Raw genomic sequence first — 14,217 nt, forward strand, 5'->3', positions numbered from 1 at the left:
GAATCCGAATGGTGTCAAAGTCCTAGACTTTGCCTAGCTGCCCACTCAATCAGTTTTCATCTCTGTGACAACCATACTGGGTTCTCCTGGGCTATTGCTAGAGTTTACAGCCCCACCCGATACCGGGACCGGGCTGGCTTCTGAGATGAGTTACTCGTCTAACTCCAATGCTAGGATCTTCCTTGAATCCTAGCCGACAACTTCAATGCCATCTGCCTTTGCAACTAGAAGTCTCCCCCAGCCAGTAGAATTACTTCGTCGATGCGCGCGTTGTGGACTTCATTGGTAGTTGTGATCTGGAGGAGATCCCTCTTTTTGGAATGAAATTCACTTGGTCCAATGGGTAGCAACGGTCAATCCTCTCCAAACTTGATCGATTCCTTGCTAACCCTGATTGGCTTCAACTCCATGGCAACACTTCCAGCCACGTTCTCAACCGTGCTTGCTCGGACCATTGGCCTATCCTCATTGACACAATGTTCAAGTCCTTCCGATTTGAGAACTGCGCGCTTCAAGATCCATAATTTGACTCCAATTTTGCGCCTTGGTGCCAATCCCTGCTGGCCAATGCCAATCCTGGCTGGACATTCCCCCCCAAGCTTAAATTGCTTAAAGCTAAACTCCAATCCCGGTCTTCTAGGCACCGCTCCGTGTCTGCTGTCAAGGACTGTCCTCAGCTAAATTTTCGAGCTCGACCGCATTGAGGAACAAAGCTCCCTCCCCCACCCCCGAACTCTCTCTCAGAAGTAGTCTTACTCATGAATTTCAATCTCTTTCTTATAATGAGACCATCTTTTGGAAACAAATGGCTCAATTTCGCTGGCTGATTTTTGGAGATGGAAATACAAAATTCTTCCACTCCATGGCCTCAGCGAGAGTCACTTCTCTCAATATTGTTGGGTGAGCTTGGATAGTCTCTTAGTCACTAATGCTATTGTGAGATTCTTCACAGGTTTGTACACTAAAGAGAAGTTCAATTGGCCCATATTCCAGTAGCTTAGCTATCGTCAAATCAACAACCAATCCGCCCCTTAGCTAGAACTTCCTTTCTCCACCTCTAAAACTTGCTGCCTTCGGTCTGCCTCTTGACCGAGCCCCTGGGCCTGATGGGTTCAATGGGGAATTCTATCACCACTGTTGGACCATCATCTGAGACAACATCTTTGCTTTGGTCAATAATTTTCACCAATGCGGCATTACTTACTGCGCCTTGGGAGCCTCTTTCATTGCCTTGGTGCCTAAGAAGATCAATGTCGAGCAGCCTCAGGACTTCTAGCCAATCAGCCTTACCACAAGCATGCACAAAGTGATCACTTGGCTTCTAGCTAACCAAATACGGGAAGTCCTTCCTGAGATCATCTAGCCCAGCCAAAGCACCTTCATTCGTGGCTGGAACATCTTGGATTCGGCTATGACGGCCCACGTGCTGCTGGACTCTTTCAGGCATTCAACCCTCCCCAAATTCGCCCTCAAGCTCGACTTCGAAAAGGCCTTTGACTGCATGAACTAGAAATTATTTGATCACCTTCACCAGCGCATGGGCGCCTCCTACTCCATGCTAATCAATGGTGTTTCATGTGGGCACTTCAATGGCTCCCAGGGTATTCGGCAAGGGCACCCCCTTTCTCCATTCCACTTCACAATTATCGCTGAGCATCTCTGTACCATGGTCCAGCACGCTAAGCAAATCGGTTGGCTCACCCCAGCATCCAGTCATGCTGCTCAAGACGTTGCAATCCTTCAATATGCTGACAACACTGTTGTTTGGCGAGGGCTCTATGGATCAAATCAACAAAATTAAAGCTCTACTTGGGCTATTTGAAATCTCCTCGGGTAAAAAAATTAGCTGGAACAAGTCCTCCATTACTTGAATATAACATTGACCCCAGTGTTCTCCTATCTATGGTAAACTACCTCGGCTGTGCGGCCACAAATCTGCCCGGCAAGTACTTGGGGCTCCCCCTGTTGGACTGCTCCCCTAACAAGCACTGCTGGAATCCGGTAATCAAGAAGCTTGAACGGTGCCTTGCCACTTGATGGGGCAAATTTCTCTCCTAGGCTGGCAAACTCATCCTTATCAAGTCTTGCTTGCATGGTATCCCCAACTATTTCCTCTCCATTCTCCCTTGCACTGCTGTTGTGGCCCATTGGATTGAATTCTTGAAGCGTCGGTTCCTTGAGGGGGACCGAACGGAGAGCCTAAATACCACTTGGTTCGCTGGGCTGATGTCTGTCAACCCCTCCACCTTGGCGGGCTTGGCATTAAAAGTGTAAAGGCACAAACTCCACTCTCCTTCTCAAATGGATTTGGACATTTAAGTCCTCGCCCTCCCTGATTTGGCATGCCATTGTCGCTGCCAAGGCCCACCAGATTGATGGTTGGTGGTTAGAGGGAGGCCGTCGTCATCGCCTGTCCCCCATTTGACGGAAGATTTTCCTTCTTCTTCCTAGATTCACCTCATCAGTTAAATGCTATATGGGCAATGGCATCCGAACTAAGTTCTGGACTGACCGGTGGCTGGGCATCGAACCTTTGGCAGAATCCTTCAGCAACCTCATTGGCCTCTCTGCTACTGTTGTCGAGATCTAGCGGAGCCCCAGAAACTGGAACCTCCAATTCCAGGAGAGACTCGCGAATGCTAAGGCCTTTGAGGCCTCTATCCTCCTTTTGGCCTTAGACAAAGTGAACATTCGGCCTCTGACCCCAGACCAGTTCATTTGGACTTCCAACTCCAAAGGCTTTTTCTCGGTTGCCTCAGGAACAAGATCCTATTCTCCGACAACCTCCTCTATCAAGGTAGCTCAATACAAGATCCCACCTGCCCCCTGTGCAGATCAGCACCTAAATCCGTCAGTCATGTGCTTCTTCACTGCCCCTTATGCTGGGACATCTGATCCAGCCTGCTGCATAGAATTGGCATCCTTACTTGCACAACCTCTGACCTCCCCTCCATGATACATTCCCTCCTGGGTTCCCGGCTGTCAAAACTTGGTAAATTGCTCCTCTCTTGCTTTGTGGGTTTCATGCCCTGGTCTCTCTAGAAGGAGAGAAACAAAAGAATTTTCTAGTTCAAGGCAATTGAGGCCGACTCTCTTACCGAATCCATTGTTACAAGTCTCCTTCTGGCTACTATTGAGGAAGGAATTCCTTCACTTGTAGGGCACCCACCTCCGAGGGAACTGGCGGCTCACGACAATGATGGCTGACGATGACTGGTAGCCCTCGGCCACCTGCTATGTAAACTTGGCAACCCCCTTCGGCTGGCTATCTCAAGTTAAACTTCGATGGCAGCGTTCTGGGCTGCCCAGGTCTTGCTGGATTCGGTGGCGGCATCCACTCTTCCAATAACACCCTTTTGGTCACCTTCGCCGGCCCCTTGGTTTCTTCGATGCCACCTCAGCAGAACTCGCTGGCCTTCTCAACGGCCTCATCATCTTCCAAGATCGATTCTTTGATCCCCTTATCGTGGAGGGAGTAGGTCATCATTGATTGGTGCGCTAAATCCCCCTTGGCCACATTGGGACACGTATCTTGATATTTGTAGCATTGTTTCAACTCTTGATTGTACTTGGGCCCATGTCCCCTGCACCGCAAATCACTTTGCCGACAGTCAGGCTAAACGTGGCACATCCCTTCAACCCCTTGTTGTGATGGGAGGCCCCCCTAGTTTGTACTCTTTCCAGTTCTAGTTCTTAATAAATTCACTCTTCATAAAAAAAAAAAAAAAAAAAAATTCCTATGTTCATTATTCTGACTTGTTCTGAACACTTCTTAGAACCACGGTGAGTTTGAGATTGAACTCTATAAATATCAACCAGATGTTCTTTTCTGAACCCTCATAACAAGTATCTAATCCTGTCAACATCAAATAAGTGTTTTTTTTCAGTGTCATAAAACTCAGACCAGACCTGGTCCTTAGTCCGGGGTACTGGTCTGTAAGACTTGGAGATTGGTAAAAACTCGGCTGACCTGGCTGGGTTTGCCGGTTTAACCGATGAACTGGGTGACCAGGCAGGTCAGCCAGGCTGCTACTCATTATTATGGGGAAGAATTTCCCCCATGTGGCAGAGCAGAGAGGAGGAACTCTGTCCTTGGTATAGTCTGGCTGGGGAGGCACTGGAAAGGGGAGAGGCAGCTATCCCCTCCCACCCTTTTCCCTTCTTGGCATAAAATGCATGTCGGAGTTGAAGAAAGCACATTCATTATCCTACAAGTTGTAGTAATTTCAGATGACAAGAGTAAGGTGACTGGTGCAAGGAATTCTCTTGCTTGTTCACGTATGGATTACCTTGGAGATCAATGGGTTCTTCTTCGGTACCAGTTCTCCGTGTTTCTTTTTGAGTACCTCTGCCTGTTTGGATGCGGTAAATGGAGGTTAGTGATTAAATCTAATTCAGTTGATCATCCCTCTGGTTTGGTGTAATAGGGAAAGCAGATCAAATGTGATTAGTAAATGATCACAAGCAATGTGCACTGTTTGAGGAATGAGCGGTAACCAGACTACTATGTGAAATGAAACAGTAACCAGACTGCCATGTTTACGAGTTTGAATTTGGGCTATCCCAACTGTATGATTCTATCCTTCCCTATGTTGAAGATTCAGGAAAACCAACTTCTGTTTTATAAACAGCCCAGAAATGTCGAAAGAAGCATCTCAATGCTCTTCCTCCCTCTCCCTCCAAAAACCAAATCTGGGGAAGAAGATGAAGAAGCTTTTTCCCTGTTTGAAACTCTTTTTTATTTTTATTTTCACTTATATTATAATGTTATGATGTTGTTATCACTGGGTCAACTGTCAGTGACAGGTAGTTTTATTTTTTAATACAGTTGTTTTTCTCAATATTGATATGATATAGAAGTCACATTGTTACCTGTTTCAAATTTGAGAAGACGTTGATCTCTGACATCTCTTTTCAAATTTCAGAGACAAGCTAAGGGTCTCAAGGACGGCTATATCTGAAGCTGATGTGACAAATGATCTAACACTTGGTATTAGCGGGGAACCCTTCGCATTTTCCCAATGTCACAATAAAGTTACAGTAGCTGAAGCTTCCGGGTTAACCGGCGACGTATCTCAGGTTGAGCAGTTTATTAGGGAGCATGTAAGACTATAATCAGATATTCTTAGTTTCTTGGGTTTTGCTTAAGAGCACTTCTTTAATCGAAGGAAGAAAACTGGTTGCTGCCCACTAATTTGTAAACTTTGTTGTTATTGAATTACTACTTTGTACTTTCGATCCACTAAACTGTGTTAATCGGTAAAAAAATTCTTTTACTCCTTGCCTATGCAATTCCTTGTGTAAACCCCCACTAACCTGTGTGTAAAATTCTTTTGCGTTACTACCTGTGCAACACACATACACACAACCCTAAATATTATTTGTTTTTTTGTAATCTTTCTTGTAAATAAGCTAGATGACCAAAATATCATATGCTATAAATTGCAGAAATATTAGTCTGATATTCTTCTCATAACGATCAGCACAGTGCGATATATTGGATTTGTAATGTGTTTGTGGCAGCAATCAAGGTACAAGCCCATGGTACAATGAAACCCAGTGTACCTCCTGCTTGCCACAGCATACTAGGTGCTTTGCTATTTTAATACATTTTAAAGACTTGTATATACTTTGGTTTGAAATAGCTAGGAATCGGAAGAGTGGAGGTTGTATTCTTGGTTGGAAATCAGTATGGTTGGTACAACTAGTAATAATTACTCTGCGAAGAAGATGCTGGTTTATTGTTGTTGAGAAGATTTATACAATAGATCATTGTATTTGCCAAGCAGAGAAAACTCAGTAGATCAATTTATTTTTCAAACAGAGAAGACTCAGAGAAGGCACAGTTCACTAGAGAGTAAATGTGGTAAATCACCTTCATGTGTTGTATGTTTTTTCATTTAGCATTTTCAAATTGCTTTACAATGTTTGGATTCTTCATAACATGCCTAATGATAGGTGCTGGCTTTGCTAGAGAATCTGGGTTGGGATCCCTGTAGTGCCCATATGAGTCTGCTGTTGGTAAAACTAGAAACTTACTATGACTGATTTAGTGAGATACAAGCTGTAGACATCAATATATATTAAACAGACATCTCGTGCAATATCTGTTTGTTGGTACTGTCTCATGCAGGTTGAGGTTCTTCTTTTATTAGTTTTTTTGCTGTGAAATGGGGGCTCACGATCTACCAAGTGTTTGGATACTTTTGTGTGAGAAACTTGGGTAACGATGATCTAGGCCATTGTCCCATGATACCAGTGATTGCTCTGTTCTTGAGAAATTATTCAGCCAATGAGTTGAGTTTGCATAAGATCAATATCAAACAGAGAAGACTATACAATGTAAACCCACCTAAAGCTCTCTAAACTTTGTTATACTTCCCTTCAAGTTGGAGCATTTATCTATGTCAAATGGGCTGCCGAGTAAGAAATCCAAACTCAGGGAGTTATAATTTTATCCACATCATCAGGTGGTAGGAGCAATGGTTTTAGACTCTAACTTCTGCATAGAATCTAGCTTTAATTGTTTGTTTCTTATTCATTTTATGTTACTAGATTTTCTCCAACAAAGGTGTAATAACCACTAGATTGTCTGACAACTTTGGACCTTGCATAATCAACATCTAAAAGCCATTGATCATAGCATCATCATTTGTCTTATACAATAGACCTTTTTTTTTGGAGCTCCTTTCAAATATTTGAGGATTCTATATACAACATCAAGATGAAATTTTTTAGGTTTATCCATAAAGTGACTCACTACATTTACAACAAATATGATGTCAAACCTTGTTACATTAGAATAAATAAGCTTTTTAACCAGTCTCCTATATAGTGATTTGTCTTCTATCATGCAAATTAGTGTTAGTTTTAATAGAAGTGTCAATTGGTTTTACTTCGAAGTAAGTCCATAATATATTTTCTACGAGATAAACACATACCTTCTGCACTTCCAACATTTTCAACCAAGAAAGTAATCTTAAGTGTCCCAAATATTTGGTTTGAAAATGCTTCATATTATAAGATTTTACATTTATAATTTCATCATGAGATAATAATATCATTAACATATACAATCAAGATAATAATCCCAAACTCTTTTTTTTTTTTTAAATAAAGAGTAACTAGAAATATACCTAATAAAACCAAAAGCCATAAGAATGATGTGAACTTGTCAAACCAAGTTCTAGGACTTTGTTTCAACCCATAAATTGCTTAATAACTTTATAGACCTTACCAGCTTCCCCTTGAGCAACAAATCCTAGTTGTTCTTCAAAAGACATTTTTCCCAGATATAATGGCCAACTCATATTCACAACCACATATAACAAAATTTGAATGAACTTAATAGAGCAACTAGACAAAAAAATTTCAAAGTAGTTTATACCAAAAGTTTAAGTATAACCTGTAGCAACAAGTATGTCGTTATATCTTTCTACAAAACCACCGGTATGATACTTTATAGTATATATCTATCTACAACCTACAATGACTGCCTCCAGGTGGATCTACTAATTCCCATGCCCATGACCTTGTCCTCAATTTCTTCCACTATTCTCATTATTTCTCTGTTGAATGTTTGAGTAAGAATAAGCATTATAGACCAAGGATCAGGACTCATCATTCGATTTTTCATTACTTGGGAAACAAAATCTTCAAGCAAAGCCTTTTCTTCGCTGGCTAAGATTTGAGCTCTAATAATTTCATAGTTATATCCTACGCCATGTAAAAACCTGATAACCCTAATATCCTCCCTCTTGCGCTCTATAACATCTATACTAGAAGTAAGAGGATGATAATTGAGTATCTCTTGTCATACACTATAGAGTTCCCCCACATATTTTGTCACATCTCTATCACCTTGTTGAATTGTGAAATATCTTAGGATATAGATCATATAACCTGAACATGTTTTGTTCCTATGACATTCTTGTCTTAGTCCTTGCCAAATATCCAATGCAAATTTGCAATAGATAATCTGCCTTTGAATGTTAGGTTCCATACTATTGATAAGCTGTGACATAACTAGAAAATTATTTGCTTTCTAGCCTAAAATTTGATTGGAAGGAGGATCACACAAAAAATTTCTTTCTTTTGAGATGTAAGTTGGTGGGTGTCCTTTTATGTCTTTTTTTGTCCTAAGGGTATTATTATTATTATTATTGTAATATTCTCTCTTGAACTACAAATAGAGGCATGATGGGTGTGGGTTAGAGCATGGAACTCTAGCCTTTCATTCTCTTAATTTTTCTCTTTTTTGTTTCTCACTCTCTTCTTCTCTCCGACAAGTTAAGGTTTCTTCTTTCTCCTCCTTTTCTTCTTTTCTCTTCTTTCTCTTCGTTCTTCTCCTAATCCTTTGCAAACATTATAAAAAGACCCTATAAATCAACACGGTGTCAGAGTGGGTGTTCTAGGGCCTTTGCTTCAAGCTGCTCAAAATATCATCTTTGGTTAAAGGAAAGGAACATTAAGGAGATTTGGCCGATCATGGAAGATCCAAGCATGGCCAGCATCTTTCCTCTTTAAATATGTTTTTTATTTTCCTTAGATCATTAATAGTTGATTGTTTTTTTTTTGTAGGTTGATCAACCTCTTGTTATTTGATTGAAACTCCATTCATTATTTTTTAACATAATCTTCAAATTGTTGAACTTGGAAAAACTTTGTCTCTTTGATCCTTCTTTCCAGCCATTTTTTATCAAAAGAAAATATTAATCATTGTTTTTTTTCAGCCTTAAGAGTCCCTTATGTGGCTGGAATTATCACTTCTTATTTTTTTTAAACCCTTTGAATCTTGGAAGTTCCCAAAATTCCTTAAGAAAGATCTTTGATTCTATTTTATTTCATTCTGAAATAGCAAGTCTCAAACACTTTGTACACATCAAGAATCTCTTGGAAAAGGGAAAATTTTTGTCTTTAGCACTCATGCTCAAATTATAAAAACATGCAAACTTTCTAATTTTTGGCATACAAAATATAACACTCTAAGGCTGTTTTCATACTGGTCCTTTTTCCTATTTTTTTTTTTAACTCCTTGATTGAATCTTTTCAATTTAAGTTCCTTGATTGTTACCATAGAAGAAATGTCTTATTGGCCTCATTTGAAATTTGGAAAATTAAACTTTCTAAAAATAACTACAATTCCCTTCTAGGGTGTAGCAAATTATCCTTCTTGGGCTCAATTTGTCAAAAGATTTCTTATAACTTGAGATCTTGCTAATCACCTTATCAAACCTCCTCCACAAATTAATGAGGAAGATGCCAGCTATAAAAATGGCTAAAGAAATTTTTGGTGATTAATTGTATTAATATTATTGATTAATTGAACGAGATGAGTGTTTGAAACTTCATTGTAAGCCAGCAAATATGAATCAAATTTCTGAAAAACAAAGAAACTAACTCCAAAAAAAAAACAACTTTCTTATTGAAGAAGATAGTGAAATATTTCAAAAATTGAAGAACATGTTTATCATACCTTTCAACAGTCCTTCAGCCACAATTGCAACCACAAGTATGTTTTATACCCTTTCATGTGTTTCTTCTTGCTTCTTCATTGATTATGGAGCTTCTAAACATCTTACTGGAAAGATTGGTAATTTCTCTAAAATTTCCCGATGTCATACTCCAAGATTTGTTTCTATTGCCAATGGATTACAACACAAGTCCAAAGAATAAGGTATTCAAATCCTTTTGCTTCCTTTCTTTTATCTAATGTTCTATTTATTTCTTCAATTTTCTTTGAGTCTCATGCCCATGAGTCAACTTTCTAAGAAACTTAGATGTTACATAACTTTTTATGCTACTTATTGTGTGTTTTAGGACATCTAGACCAATTAAGTGCTTGGAGGCCATGAGAAAGGAGTACTATCTTGATGATAAGAGCATCTCAATACTTGTCAGAGCAAAGCAACAAATAATTCAATAGCACAATAAGCTAGGTCATTCATCTTTACCTACATTAAAGTCTCCCTTTTCAGCTTTACATTCCATATAACAATTATCTTGTAAGTTTTTTTCAATTAAGTAAATATCAAAGAAGTATTTTTTTCTCCTCGCCAAGATGAATCTACTAGAAGTCCTTTCGTTTTGATACATTTTTATATTATGGGGACATCTTAATATATCAAATGTTTCTCATTCTCAATTTTTGGTTATATTTGTTAATAATTACTCTCATGTCACTTGGCCATTTTAATGAAGGATCACTTTGACGTTTATATCATTTTTTGGCAAAAAATAAAAATAAAGGTATTTCGATCCGATAATGCAAAAGACTACATTTCTCACTCTTTTCAATAATTTCATGCACAAAAGGTCATTAGTCATCAAACTACATGTACATATACACCTCAACAAAATGGTATAGTTGAAAGAAAAAATAGACATTTATTGGAAGTAACGTGTGCTCTGTTATTTTCATTGAATGTCCCATAATTTTATTGGCCCTATGTTGTTCTCATGCTCGTTATCTTATTAATCGTATGCTCTCTCCTATTTTACAAAATTCATCACCAATCTCCATGCCTTTTCCTAACACAACTTTTTTATGTACCCGTTATCTTGTTTGTTTTATGTATAATTTTAATCCAAGTCAAAGCAAACTTGATGCAAGAGCTCTAAAATGTATCTTCCATGGATAAGCAAAAAATAAAAAAGGATATACGTGCTATCATCCACGATTGTAGCGGACCTTTATCTCTACTAGTCTCTTTTTTTTAAAGGTCAACCCTTCTATCTTCGACAAACTGCAGTTCCTATAGGTCGTACCCTAGCTCATAAAGCACTTGGGCAATAAGCTGATTCTGAGGTAAGCCCTTCCTCTTCTCCTAGTTTTTCCAATCCTTTTGGTCTACAATATGACACTCGTCTTGTTGCCCTTTGCAAAGAACCTTGATCGTGTGTTAATCTAAGACATCCACTTCACATCCCATTTCAAATTTTCTCTCTACCCATCGTTTGTCTCCAAGTTTTTATTCCTTTTTAGCAGCTATCTCATCCATTTCTCTTTCTAAAGATTATCAAGAAGTTATACATCATCTAGGATGGATAATAGCCATGGAAGATGAGATATCTACTATTTATGTCTACCACATGGGAGCTCACTCACTCACCTTCTTGAAAAGGACTTGTTGGGTGTAAGTGGGTTTTATGGTGAAACCTAATGCCTATAGCAATATTGCTTGTCTAATGGTCAGACAAGTAGCCAGAGGGTACACACAATCATATAACATTGATTATGAAGAAACTTTTTCTCTTGTAGCTAAACTTAACTTGATACATGTTCTCATTTCCCTTATTGCAAATTTTCAACAAAATCTTCATCAATTAGACATTAAAAATATTTATCTCAATGGGGACCTCTATGAAGAAGTTTATATGTCATAACCACAAGGTTTTGTGGTTGAGGAGAAGAAAGTATGCAGACTTAGGATGTCTATCTATACCTTAAAACAATCCCCTAGAACTTGCTTTGAGAACTTTAGCAGATTTATCTTTGGTTTCAAATTCAAAAGATGTGAAATTAATCATTCAGTAGTTGTCAAAGGCACTAGCTCTAGTGTAGTTCTTATGGTTGTTTATGTGGACGGCATTATTTTGACCTACAATGATAAGGTTTAAATTCCGAAAACTAAAAATGGACTCAACAAAGTATTTTAAACTAAGGATTTGAGTTTTCTAAAACACTTTCTTGGCACTAAAGTTCTGCACACAAAACTTGATATCATTTTATCACAAATGAAATATGTATTAGATTTATTAAAAGAGATTTGTATTCGAAGTTGTAAATAGGGGTGGCATCGATCCGAGCTGAGCCGATCCCGAACCTACCTATGTTCGAGCCTAGCTTGATTTAAATATTTCGAGTCGAGCTTCGAGCCGAACCTCGTCTCGAGCCTAAAATTGTTATTGAGCTCGAGCCCAAAAATTTTAACCAAGTTCGAGCCGAGCTCGAGCTTCAACATACATTTAAAACTTTTCAAAAAATATATATAAAATAAATTGTATATAAAATTATGCATATATTTTACATAAAATTGGGTATGACCTCTACATAAAATTGGGCATAACCTATATATATATAATACATGTATATGATTGGGTATGACCTCTACTTAAAATTGAGCATAATCTATGTATATAATACTTATATAAAATTCGGCATGACCTCTACTTAAAATTGGGCATAATCTATATACATAATACCTGCATAAACACTCCATAAACACTCCATAAAATTGAATATACATTCCATAAACACTCCATGAAATTGTTTATACACTCCATACACTCCATAAAATAGTCTAAACACTCCATAAAATGCATAACATTATGAATAAACTCCATACAATAATCAAACACAACAAAATTAAATGAAATATCACTATCAATTTACAATCACCCAAATAAAAACTATAAATCCTTTAAATCAAATCCTATTACTATTAGAGACTTACAAGAAAATTACAAGAAATATTTTAAACTTTTCTTAGGAAAGTTAAATGGACCTCATATTACATTTTCTAAGGAAATAAATAAAAATTAATAATTAATCTAATATATTATTATACTTATCGATAAATTTTTAATCAAATAAAATGATAAACTAAAAATTGCTATGAAAATTGCTTCATGCTAAAAGGATTATATCATCACCTGTCAAATACTTATTCAAAATTTTTTTATACAGTTTTCTAGCCCATCTTGGTAAGAAAATCTTACTTAGAAAATTATATGATTTTTTAACAAGAATTTATAATTACAAAAATATTTTCAAAAAACATGAGGCAATAATGGTCCCCATATTTCTATTAAAAATGTCTTTTCAACATTTATTGAAAAAACCCACTAATAGTCTCTAGAAATGTATTTCTACTAAAATATCTTTTCAATTTCTTCAAGAGCCATGATGAAGGGACAAAGAGTTTTTTTCTTCCTTGTTTATGATCTCGCACATAGGGGTGGCTTCAAAAACATTATATATAAAATTATGCATACATTTAAAAAAAATAATGATAAGGGAGGATCAGGATTGAATTTCAATAATAGATTAAAATGCACCAATGTTAATCTTTTTTACTCCAATTGTTGTCTAGCTTGTTTGGTAATTTTTGAATCTGGCCATAAATTTACTATGGCCTCCTTAGTGCCCCTAGATGAAAATATATATTCTAGGGAAAACTAGAAATATTTTTCCTAAGATACATATTCCCACAAAAACCTTTAAATAAAATCCTAATACTATTAGTGACTTATTAGAAAATTACAAGAAATATTTTAAAATTTTCTTAGGAAAGATAAATGGACCTTTTATTGCCTCTTCTAGGGAAATAAATAAAAATTAATAATCAATCTAATATATTATTATACTTATCTATAAATTTTTAATCAAATAAAATGTCAAACACAAAATTGCAATGAAAATTGCTTCATACTAAAAGTATTACATTAACAACTGTTAAATATTTATTCAAAAATTTTCTATACAGTTTTTTACCCCATCTTGGTAGGAAAATCTTACTTAGAAAATTATATGATTTTTAATTAGAAAAATATTTAAAAAAACATGAGACACTAATAGTTTATAAAAACTTATTTCTAAAAAATGTATTTTTAATTTTTTCAAGAGCTATGAGGAAGGAGAGTTTAAGGAATATTTTTTTTTTTTTACTTTTTGATCTCGTTCGTGCGAAGTCATCTTCGCGCAGGGGGAGATTATTTCTCCCCTAATCTCTTCCCTGAACTTACTGGTTCAGGTTTTCTGCTGAGACGACGCCAAGGGAAGAGGGTTACAACACCAGGGAGGACCTGTCGTTGGGGATAACAGTTGCGAGGGCGGGGATGGAAGTGGCAGTGATGGAAGCGGTGACGATGGAAATAGAGGCGACGACGAGGAGAGGAAGAAATCGAACGGACGGTCACAGAGGCGGCCGACGAGCAGCTGTCGATGGCGGTAGAGGCGGTGATAACAATTGACGGGAGGGGCCCGGCGGTGACGAGGGAAGGAAAATTGTTCCCCCCCCCCCCCGATCCCGACTCTCCTCGAGTTGGCTCACGAGCCGACGAACCGAACTTGGCTTCAGTTGAGCTCGACTCGTTAATGTAAAATAGCCGATTTCAGAGCTCGAGCTCGATAGATAACTAATTGAAATGAGCCGGCACCGAGCCGAACTCGAGCCGCTCGCGAGCCAACTCGGTTCGGAGCCACCCCTAGTTGTA

The 14,217-nt window shown here is 37.8% G+C and overlaps 1 protein-coding gene across 1 annotated transcript in view; it reads left to right on the plus strand.

The window, feature by feature from the left end:
* The window catches only part of LOC137946181 (uncharacterized), a 39,080-nt gene extending 33,749 nt beyond the window's left edge, over nucleotides 1-5,331 (plus strand). The window contains exon 7 of the mRNA XM_068792392.1: nucleotides 4,926-5,331. Within this exon, the coding sequence (XP_068648493.1) occupies nucleotides 4,926-5,115 (190 nt within the window). The 3' untranslated portion in view covers nucleotides 5,116-5,331. The remainder of the gene's footprint in view (nucleotides 1-4,925) is intronic.
* Nucleotides 5,332-14,217: the final 8,886 nt, after the last annotated feature.

Source organism: Aristolochia californica, unplaced genomic scaffold (assembly GCF_029961685.1).
Source record: "Aristolochia californica isolate CCGP_79_NKW_82.1479 unplaced genomic scaffold, dmAriCali1.0.hap1 SCAF_12, whole genome shotgun sequence".
NCBI lineage: Eukaryota > Viridiplantae > Streptophyta > Magnoliopsida > Piperales > Aristolochiaceae > Aristolochia > Aristolochia californica.